Source organism: Taudactylus pleione, unplaced genomic scaffold, assembly GCF_031769625.1.
Source record: "Taudactylus pleione unplaced genomic scaffold, aTauple2 ptg000282l, whole genome shotgun sequence".
In the NCBI taxonomy this organism is placed as follows: domain Eukaryota; kingdom Metazoa; phylum Chordata; class Amphibia; order Anura; family Myobatrachidae; genus Taudactylus; species Taudactylus pleione.
In genome coordinates, this window is record NW_028284684.1 from 11,869,252 (window position 1) to 11,881,085 (window position 11,834).

At 41.9% G+C, this 11,834-nt stretch overlaps 1 protein-coding gene across 3 annotated transcripts in view; it reads right to left on the reverse strand.

Annotated features, from left to right (window-relative positions):
• The window catches only part of TMEM132B (transmembrane protein 132B), a 245,511-nt gene that overhangs the window by 197,458 nt on the left and 36,219 nt on the right, over positions 1 to 11,834 (reverse strand). For 2 of the 3 annotated variants that reach the window (XM_088482166.1, XM_088482167.1), the window contains exon 2: positions 16 to 202. In XM_088482166.1, coding sequence (XP_088338292.1) covers positions 16 to 202 — 187 coding nt within the window. Of the gene's footprint in view, positions 1 to 15; positions 203 to 1,251; positions 1,342 to 11,834 lie in introns of those variants that run through there. The other variant, XM_088482168.1, reaches the window with a different exon arrangement.

Consider the following 11,834-nt stretch of genomic DNA (forward strand, 5'->3'; position numbering starts at 1 on the left):
GGATTTTCACTATACCATGGCTATAGGAACGATCCCTGTGAATGTTGTCTGGCTGACAAAGATTTCGGAAATTACAAGTTCACTGACAGAGTCCTCTTCAGAATATTCCACCTGCCATGTAATCTGCTGGGCACCAGCCAAACCGCTGCCAATATCCATTTTGAAGTCCATCTGCAGAATTTCATAAAGCGACTCGTTGGCTCTGGAAGAAATCGGGAAAATGTCACTGCTTTAAACAAAGCTCCCAAAACATAAATAACAACCTAACCTCATGGTAATGAATTAGCATGGATGTTCCATCTTTACAGCAGTGATCAAAGCATAAATCATCTAATCAATGCCGCAATAGCTCTAATTTATCACAGGTGACTCACAGGCCTTTTTTCTATACCTGTCTGATAGAAGCAATCTTTCTAATTAGTGTGCTTGCCACGCTCTCCTATTAGGAGGCAAACCACACATTCTCGGATGGCCTTGAGACATCAGCTCCTTTTCTAGTGTAATTGGTACTAGAAGTGTTGTCTGGCATGTGGAACTCTTCTTTCATCATCCCTCATGGATGATTTGAATCTCTTTTTTGTCATATTTGGAAAATTACAGTTCTAGCTCATCTGTCAGCCAATGTGTGTATGTATGTGTTTGTCATACAGCTGTGTCCTCTTACATCATTGCCGTTCATGATACAAATGTGCGCACGCATCACATCATGCGGTTACCCGCAGCAGCGTATGCTACAGTACACTATGGCACGCAGTGCGTTTGCACCATGCAATCCTATGGAGTCGCAGGTGCGAACGCAGAACGCATTTCCGCTCGCGGGCGCTTGCTTTGTGCCATGTGTGGCGCCATTTTCCACGTACGCGGCAAAGATGTAGCAGGACAAATCTTTACCACTCACAATAGTGGAAATTTGTCACAAAGTATGTACATTTCATATGATGGAATGATGTCTGCATAACAGTATTTTTTCTACTATAAGATTAAATGTAGTTGCCATACTGTATATCTGTCCTTGACATTATTATATTTACTTCATCATTTCAACCCAGATGGATGTCATTTAATACAAATATTCCAACAGATGTTTTTTATTTTTTATTTTACTGAAAACCTCCTAACAGAGGCCTTCTAATACTCTCCTAAGAGTTTTATGGTGAGGGTTTCAGGGATATACTGATGTGTCAACCTTCAACTATACTTTTGTTGCAAAATAACTTTAATAGAGTGGCATGGAGTAAAATAAAATCTCACCTTGTGCTAAGGTATTCATGATTGGAGATGCGCTATTCAATTTTCCTGAAACTGTTGGGGATCCGAGTGTAATCAAGTCCCAGCCCGGATCACTTTTGGGAGTCCAAGTAGTAGTAGAAACAAGTCCCAGCTTGGGTCTGCTATAAGTTTGAAACTCGGATTTGAAATTTAAATCTCGGATTTTGGTTTGCATGAAAACAGGTCCAAATGATATGATTTTAGCTGTTTTTATACATTTTAAAAAAATCCAAACCCTAAACAGAAAAGAGCCAAAAAATCTCAGTTTGATGTTGGTTTTGCCAAAACACAGGGATCTGCGCACATCTCTAATCATGACTTAATTTTCTTTATTGGGCATTCAAACTGATTTAAAAAGAGCTGATGGCCATTGTGAGCTACTCAATATTATTTTAAGACAAGAAATTCCTTTTTTTTGGAGCACTTATATATACAAATGTACAAAATGACAGAAATGTGAATGGTGACAAATATTAAACCATACCTTTTATCACTTGTTCCATCTAAAATAATAGGGCACATAGACTCCTAATAGTGGTGTAAATATCAATTAAATCACTGGAAAAAATTATTCCTAATTAATTAGCAAGCATATATATTCTTTTGCGTATTCACAATATTCTGAAAAATTCTATTACACACTGTACGTCACTATATCATGCATATTCAGTCGGTAGCAATGGAAGAAATCTCATGTCAAATAACCAAGGTAAAAGAAATCCTATAAATATCTTCTAATACCACTGCACATCTCCCTGTAAATAGATATTTGATAACACTCAGATATGTATCAAATATGGATCATAGATGCTCACTTAGTATAACATCATGGTAAGAATTGATATAGCTCCTTTCTTACAGCGCATACATTTCCAACTCAGATCCTGTCACTTTTTGGCAATAATGTTACATCTATCACAGGTTCGGATACACCACTTGCAGACAATATTAATTATCCATGTATGGAAGACAGTCCTTATAAGCGAGTAAGCATAACTTGTTTGAATCCTTAATGTGTGAGCATAGGTAGTTAAAAGTACAGCACATAGATGCCCTGACACCTTCTGCTTTCCAATGTCTTCCTGGGAGAGGACTCTGGATGAGAGAGGGGCCAGTAGCTGATAGAAACAACAGTAGAGTGGAGGCAGTCACTCACGTGCCAAGAGTTAGGTGGATTCTGATATCGATAAAGACATTGCAGAAGCCAGATTCACCGTGTGAGGACTGCCTACACAGAAATTAATAGCTGAGAGATAGGTGCCGGGTGGAATCTCCTAATGCGTTCCCCACATGGAGATCAAAGGGAAAGGCTGCAGGACACGCATTTAGCCGTGTAGGCTTGTTCAACTATGATCCTTCATTGTGAGCTGCATACAGCTTATGACATAATCATGTACTGTAGTTCTGTAAATAGTGTATTATGCTACACACTGTGTAAAACATTTTCAGATCTGAACGTAATCAAGTAGAAACTAACCACTCATATCTAGTAAAATAAATAATGTTTGAAGATTAGTAGCATAGTCACAAAACTTTAACTAACCCTAGTCCTAGTTATCGTGGGATGGGTTGTGCTTCAACAGGAAGACCACAAGCGTGTTAAGTCTTCTGCATTTACAAATATTTATGCACTGCACTTTGTTTACACAAAAGTCTTCAGTGCCAGACAGTTTGTACAACAAATCTTATGTAAAAACAAAATGTACATAGATTGGTGAAGAAGGTGGGTAGAGGTGGCACTTGTGAGATTTTTACAATCCATACAGTTTACAATGGATACAATGAAGCCAATGCCTAGACTATAGAAGCAAGTGGGACTAAACATGAAGCTTGGGATGAAAAGTTGTTGATTTTCGATAAAGTTCTTGAAAGACTGAGCAGTATGAGAGAGCCTGACCAGGCAGGGATTTAAGTTCCATAAGTGGGGCGCAGTATGGGAGAAGTCTAGGAGGCAAGAGTAAGAGGTGGTAACCAGATAAGGATTCAGGGGGTGATTGAGAGGTGGACGCAATTGCAGTAGTGGCTGTGAATTTTGCTGCAGCCGCTACTGCTTCTTTATTCCAATGCCGCAGCCAATGGGAATCCTATTTTGATGCCCATCAGCTGTGGCATGAATCTGCTGTTGTGCTTACAAATTGGTGCACCATTGGCCGGACCATCGTACATTCTTTGAGCCAGCCCTTAGCTAGATGTTACTCTTGGTACCTGAGAGGAGAGTGCATTGAATTGCAATGAAATGGTGTGTTGGGCATATATGCTAAAGTAGGACTTGTAGAGAATTGGGGTCCCTTGACTGCAGGCTGCAAGCTTAAATGTTTTGTCCAAAATATGAACAAAACCCCCATGTGTTTACAGTATTTGCTAGACACACACACAGATTTGCAGGATATTATGGTCAGCTCCTGTGGCTGGAGCCCGACCACACTGCAGCAATGAAGGGGTTAACCCTTGTGCTGCAGCACCATCTTTAAAAGGGACAATGTAGGCGCAGGGAGTCATGTACTGTACATGTATAGGTAATAATGTATTTTACCATGCTGTGCGCAGTTTTAAAATTGGGGAAACATGTTTGAATGTACAGACTATGCACTTATGAGGACTGTATAAGGTATATTGTTTTACAAGGTAGACAAATTGCTCTTTAGACATCCTCACATTGGAAGTGATCTGGTAATTGCCCTAACCTAGCAGTGGGGTTTGGTGACTAAACAAGCTTTTGCTTTGAAATGGAATCTCTATGTAAAATCCAGGTTTGGAGGAAACAAAAACAATTTGTTTGTTTTTAAGAATTCCCTTATTATGGATTATTCTAAGAACTGGAGGTGTTAAGACTGGGAAAGCCAAAATAATTTGATACATAGATACTCGCATTTGAAAGGATGAATGCAATTTATCATTTCTTGTGAAATGTTGTATTTACACTTAAGAGACAGCTATACTGTATGCTTAATCAGTCTGTGTTTTAGGAAGCCAACTGCTTTTCGATGGTAGTTTAGAAAAGGAAGAAATTGGTTAGCTCCTTTTGAAAAGTAAGATATATATATATTTATATTTTGTGAGATAGTTTGATTGGTTAAGGAACACAGGGTGGATTTACCCCCTGTGGTATTGTGTGAAAGAATGGGATATAAAGAGGGCATGTGAGCCCTGTGTATGTGTGTATCTTTTTGAACATCAAGAAGGATTGTACTGCTGTGAACATCTGTATGCTGTACCCCCTTAAGCCAAGGGGAAGAGTCTTTTTGAAGACTATTTCAGCAATAAACATCCTACCTTTACGTGGACTTCATCTGTATCCTGCGACAGAATTGTGCCAAACAGTATTCCATTCTCCAGCTGTCCTTAAGCCAAGGGGAAGAGTCTTTTTGAAGACTATTTGAGCAATAAACATCTTGCCTTTACGCCGACTTCATCTGTATCCTGCGACAGAATTGCACAAAGCGGTATTCCATTCTCTGGCTGTTCTGGATTGAGCCCAGTGTCTCCAAGCTCAAGCCCTCTGCCAGCTACCAAGCACAGACTGGTCCATTGCAAGGGATCAGGAGGTATCAGCCGACAGGAGTTGTGGCCACAGCTTGTCTACGCATACGCAGCAGAGGCGATTCCAGGTGCTGATGGTAGGAGCCTGTGAGAAACGGTTCTAGGTGCCGGTGGTAGGAGCCCAGGTGTACATAAGCAGTTGCAAGCACCGATGGTAGGAGCAGCGAAGTTACAGGGTGCAATGGGTGGAGTCAGTAACAGGTGATTACTGATGGTAAAAGGGAATCCCTTGTACCCCAAGATCCAGTGGGGATCAAAACTAATCTGATCGGGTGGCGAGGCAGGGTCATCCGGTCACAGTGTCAATAGTACAAGTCTTTCTGTTTTGTATATACTAGCTTATGGCATTAATATTGCCACGCAGCTGGTACCATGTACAATATGGGTAAAACCGAGTGTGGGCGTATTTCTTTTCTGTTTTGTTTTATATATAAAGAGCTTGAACATTACTGCTATTGTTAGCTATGCTTCTAAGTCTATAAACATATTGGTGTTTTTCTGCAAATGTTGCAGGGCCGTGCATCTTACACCATATATGTACGTATGTACACATACAGAGTAGTTTCATCATCCCATTACGGGATAATGTATTAAGATATATAGAGGGCCCACGGCAACTAACTTGTGGGGTCCCCTACTAATAAAACTGTCAGTATGATTCACTGGTGATGTTAGTAAATGTATAGGGCCTGACATACCTGACATTAATGTATAGGCTGCAAGTGACATACCAATAAAGGATGGTAATAATGTACCCAAGTTGCCTGGAATAATTAAACCTAAATCTTGGCTTACTTAGTAAGCCAAAAAACATTACTTAAATTCCACTGAATTCCTGCTTTTATCAATAGCAATGGTGCAAGCTGTACTGCTTAACCTATTTCTATAAAAAGAAGATAATGGACCAGAAAGTGCCGATTCCAGTAGAACAGACCACTTAAACTATCCAAGCTTATCAGTATAAACTATAAAAACAGAGATATACAAACTTTTTCCTGACATTCATTGAAAACACCTTTTAACCCAGAGATTTATGCCAATCATTATTACCCTGTGGTGACAAATATAACAGTTCACAGTCACACTCACTAATGGTGCGGTGTGCAGAATAACACCAGCCCCGTGGAATAGAGTTTTTAAAAGAAATCCATTCCTAACAGAGACAGGTCAGCAACCTAATCTTGTTATATAAATTAGATCCTGTGGATGAATTAGTCAAAGACATACTTTTGATAGTCCTCAGCTCAGACTGGTTTGTTCAGAACACAGGTGTGATCAAATGTTATAATTAGATGTCATTATCATTTTGTTTTTGAAAAAGGAAATGTTTGGAAGCAGCGTGGTATTCTGTCATTTCTGATATCTGAAAATCTGTCTGCTTGCTGTGCTTCACAGGATGTCCTCCACTGACAAGGACAACATGTTTCTTCAATGCCTCAAAGTTCACATTATTATTTATTATTATTATCCTTTATTTATATGGCGCCACAAAGGTTCCGCAGCGCCTTACACAGTACATAAATGAGCACACAAGAAAAACAGTTAATAGTAATACAAAACAATGCAGGACAAGGACAAGGTTATAAACTCAGCTGCAAAACACAAGCAGCAGGACATGAGCAACCAGGTGTTAGGTGCCGTTGTGGGGAGTTAGGAGTAAATGATACTATAAGTAGGGGGAGGAGAAACACGTGAGGATGAGGGCCCTGCTCGTGAGAGCTTACATTCTACATCACAGATAAGCAGATTTCCCAAGGTTGCAACACACCATATAATAATGGCAATTTCATATTTTTTGTATGTAAATCTAGGAGATCACAGTGAAAACAAAATGACATCTATATGAACACAATATGAAATCCAGTACAGTATCGCTGTGGCCCTGCCCTGGTTCATCACTACTATCATCATGACTCAGTCCTGCCCGTTACACTATTAAGTGAAATACAGGAGGACGATCATCTCTTCTGGGAGCCTGCGGTACTCCCCAAACTCAGGAGAGTAGGGAGCACTGTATGTGTCTGACTGTTTGTTACGAGTCACAGCACCTTTTATGCACTTATCTATTATATGCTCTCTTACTCTTCCACATGTTTAGTTAACAAGCAAAATACCAAAATGAAACTGTAACATGCCAAACTTTTACACATTCTTGCCAATACTTTTGACTAGGGGTGAGCGGGTTCGGATTTCTGAAATCCGAATCCCCCCGAGCCCCCCCGATCCGAGGCCGATCTGAGTCAGGCTCGACTTTTTCCGCCTGACTCGGATCTGAAATCGAGGCAAAACGTCATCATCCCGCCTTCCGGGTCTCGCGGGTTTTGGATCCTATATAAAGGTACCCGCGTCTGCGCCATTTTCTCACTCGGCTGTGGACAGTGAAGAGGGAGGGTGGGAGTTAGGGCTGGCTGGGCTGTGTAGTGTAGTGCAGTGTAGTGTTGTGCTGTGCTGTGCTGCTGTTGTCCATAGGGGCTGTGTCCACTACTTCAAAGTCCATAGGGGCTGGCTGGACTGTGTTGTGCAGTCAGTTGTCCATAGGGGCTGTGTCCACTCCAAAGTCCTATGCAGTGTCCCAGTCCTAAAGGGGTGCTCCCCCCAAGTGCTAAAAAAATATATATTTTTTTTGTGTTTGTGAATTGTGTGCGCAGTAGCCGCACGTGCATCAACAAAGTAGTGCCAAGCGTGCGCCTGTGTCCCATAAGTAAAAGGCCGGCTGGCTTGTCCATTAAAGGGTGCTGTAACCCCCAAAGGGCACTGCAAATAAAATAAAATAAAAAATTTCTGTGTTTGTGAATTGTGTGCACTGTGGCTGCACGTGCATCAACGAAGGAGCAGTGCCAAGCGTACGCCTGTGTCCCATAAGTAAAAGGCCGGCTGGCTTGTCCGTTAAAGGGTGCTGTAACCCCCAAAGGGCACTCCAAACAAAATAAAAAAAATATATGTTTTTGTGTTTGTGAATTGTGTGCGCAGTAGCCGCACGTGCATCAACAAAGTAGTGCCAAGCGTGCGCCTGTGTCATAAGTAAAGGGCCGGCTGGCTTGTCCGTTAAAGGGTGCTGTAACCCCCAAAGTACACTCCAAACAAAATAAAAAAATATTTTCTGTGTTTGTGAATTGTGTGCGCAGTAGCCGCACGGGCATCAACAAAGTAGTGCCAAGCGTGTGCCTGTGTCATAAGTCAAGGGCCGGTTTGGACATCTGGTCCGGACTGAAGGACGTGCCAACAATTTCTGACAAGTCTACTGTCACTGCATATGATACTGTCCTCAAAGCAGCAGCGACAAGCGTGCGTCTGTCTGTTAAAGGGTGGTGTAACCCTCAAAGTGCGCTCCACAAACAATAAAAAAATTCTTCTTTTTTTTCTGACTTTGTGAAATGTGTGGGCTGTAGCCGCACCTGCATCCTTAAAGCAGCAGCGACAAGCGTGCGTCTGTCTGTTAAAGGGTGGTGTAACCCTCAAATTGCGCTCCACAAACAATAAAAAAATTCTTCTTTTTTTCCTGTCTTTGTGAATTGTGTGGGCTGTAGCCGCACCTGCATCCTCAAAGCAGCAGCCACTAGCGTGCATCTGTCTGTTAAAGGATTACATTGGTGACAGCATCCAAGTAGGCATGTCAGACAGTCCGTACATGTACTGGCAGGAAAAAGAGGCAATTTGGAGGCCCCTGTACAAACTGGCTCTATTTTACCTGAGTTGCCCCCCCTCCAGTGTGCACTCCGAAAGAGTGTTTAGTGCAGCCGGGAACCTTGTCAGCGAAAGGCGTAGGAGGTTGCTTCCACAAAATGTGGAGAAGATGATGTTCATAAAAATGAATTATCAACTTTTCCAGGGAGACCAGCCTCCAGACCGTACAGAGGGACCTGTGGTGGTGGATTCCAGCGGGGACGAATTAATACTCTGTGAGGATGAGGATGTACAAAACACTGAAGAGGGTGAGGAATCGGTGAATGAGGAGGATGAGGACGACATCTTGCCTCCGTAGAGCCAGTTTGTGCAGGGCCAGATTAATTGCCAGCTTGTTTTGTGGGGGCCCAAACGAACCAATCATTTCAGCCACAGTCGTGTGGCAGACCCTGGCGCTGAAATGATTGGTTTGTTAAAGTGTGCATGTCCTGTTTATACAACATAATTACCAAGGACAATTCCATCTTGCACCTCTTTTTTTTCTTTGCATTATGTACTGTTTGGGGCCTAGTTTTTCAAACAGCCATCCTGTCTGCCACTGCAGTGTCACTCCTAGATGGGCCACGTGCTTGTGCCGCCCACTCGTGTCGCTTAGCATAGTCATCCATCTACCTCGGTGCAACCTTTTGGACATAAAAACACTATTGAGGTGTGAGGTGTTCAGAATAGACTGGAAATGAGTGGAAATTAAGGTTATTGAGGTTAATAATAGCATAGGAGCAGAAAAACCCACAAATTCTGTGATTTTAGCTGTTTTTATGCTTTTTTAAAAAAAAATACAGATCCAAAACACAAAACCCGGAACCCAAAACACCGAAGGGTGGTTTTGGCAAAACCAATCCAGATCCAAAACACGAAGAAAGATCCAGATCCAAAACCAAAACACGAAAAGTGGCCGGTGCACACCCCTACTTTTGACCCAAATTCTCTGTATGTAGGAGGGGCGGTAAGAGGGCACGCTCACAAAAGGCAGGGAGCCCATACACTACTGTAGAATGCCATGCTTTTTTTGATTTGTAGACGCTACACCGGGATGGGCAATAAGCGTCCCTCCAGTTGCTGATGAACTACATATTCCAGCATGCCCTGCAAGATTTTTAGCACGGCCAAATATCAAAACTCTGGCAGGATATGCTGGGATGTATAGTTCTAGAACAGCTGGGGGGGTACTTATTGCCCTTACAGTAGATCTTTGTGGAGCTTTTATTTCAGTGTCCCTATATATACTGAAACCTTAGGCGACATCCTCATGAGTAAATCTACAAAGGATAATTAATTAAGCATACGTCTCAGGTAGAATTACCCAAAGTATATTGTAATGCATCATAAAGTTAACATCACATTATATCATCAAGTAATATGACAGGGTTGGCACAAGTTCTGCTCAACAAGTACATTTTTATTTATACTTGCCTATTCTCCCGGAAGTTACGAGAGACACCTGAATTTGCGGGCAGTCTCGTGCATTCCCAGAAGATTAGGTGGCCCTCCGCATCCAGTGCTCACTTCCTAACGAAGTGGGCACTATGGGGAGGTTAATGCTGCAAACCAAGGGCAAATAGGGGCGGGGCCAACATGACATGTATGGCATTGTCCCCTCACTATCGACCCACTAATCGCGGCATTCCCCATGAGGGGGCGTGGCCAAATTATGTGTAATGCCGGGCCCCACTCCCAACTCCAGTCAGCCAGCATTTCTCCTCTGGGCTTTTCCCGGAGGCGAGAGCTGAAAAGTAGGTAAGTACTGTATGCACTGTAGGCAAAAGAGAAAAAATAGTATCTCAAAAATAGCATCTGTGCATCCCGCCGAACACTTTATCATAAAATATGCGTTTTATTCGCATTACTAATGTGACAAAAATAAACTGCATCGGTACCCTGGTACCTGACACTAGCATTAAATGCAGCTGCTGTGTAAAACTCATACACTAACTTGGGAAAAAGGCAAAAGACTGAGGACTGATATAAGTTAGCCGCTGTGTTTAATCTGCGACTTTATACTATTCCTCTGCCACAAAAATACTAATCCTAAATTCTGAGGACACTACAGAATAAGCAACTTTATATGTGGCTATGTAGCAAATAAGTTCAGAAAGAAGTACAGGAATGGCTAACTGTGGCGGACCATCTAGGCCAGGCATCTTGCTTCATTTGGAGCAAAAAGGATAGGTGTATGAGGGAACATCTGTATGCTCGGTAAGATGTAATTTCAGAATGCAACAACTAAACCATAGAAATGAGTATATCATCTTGCCATATGATGATAAAGAAAATAATATTACAGATTGGAGTAATAAAAAATGTCTTGGAATTCCTCGTGTTTTAGAAAGTTAGTATGAAATGTGGTTTTAATAAATGCAGTACTTGCACTCAGTTTTTAGCACTTTAATATCTTTTAGCCACTTAAATGATGTGTTTTGCTGTGCATGGTGGTGTCAACGTCTTCAGATATAAGCATTCCCTCCTGTTCTCATTAACGGTTATTCTGCTTGTTGTGAGAAGTGGGTATTTGAAGTTATAAACTTGAAATGAACACTGTCTATGGCATCCACTGGTATAGAACAAAGCTGTTCAGTCATATGAAGAGTTTCCCTCTGCACAATTGGAGAGTGTGAGGATAAGGAAAATAATGGCAACTGTTTCAAGAATCTCTCAGTATTAGTTTCTCATTATTCTACACACATATATATTTTTCTTCAGATGCTCACCATAAATAATTTTTGACCGATCTGGTCTGGGCACAAAGAATGCAAAAGTCTCAGTATGGAAAACATGCTAAAGTATTTGTGCGGCCGTGAGCAAGATTCATGAGAATTAAGCCTATAAATTACTACAAACACTGGTAGCCTCTGATATAATTTGTAAAGGGAGAATATATACAGTAGGCTAAATTTTGATAAATATTGATTCAACTTACAAAATGGCTTTTCCATTATGTGCACTGTATTAGGCAACAGGGTGCATATGAGGGCGGCATTAGCGCACATCCTGCACCCATGTTTAATACTTACCTCTCCAGAGTAGCAGCAGCAGAATAAATCAGGAAAATGGAGTGGGAACAATTTTCCTAGAGATTTGCACATGCGCAGTAGAAAAGTCTCCAGGACCATGGCGAGGGCGACATGTTACCAGTGCCAGAGTCTACAGCACCACAGGGAGGAGAGGGCCTGTACAGAGTCCGCACAGGGCCCCCTCTTCTATTAAACTGTCCCTGTAGGGGATTATATGTGTATGGCCATGGGATATAGATTTTTCAGAGAGACTTCCCCCAGGACCAGTCCACAATACATTGTGAACCGGATCAAAGATCTGTCCCACCCCTTCCTTCCCAGCTGTACACC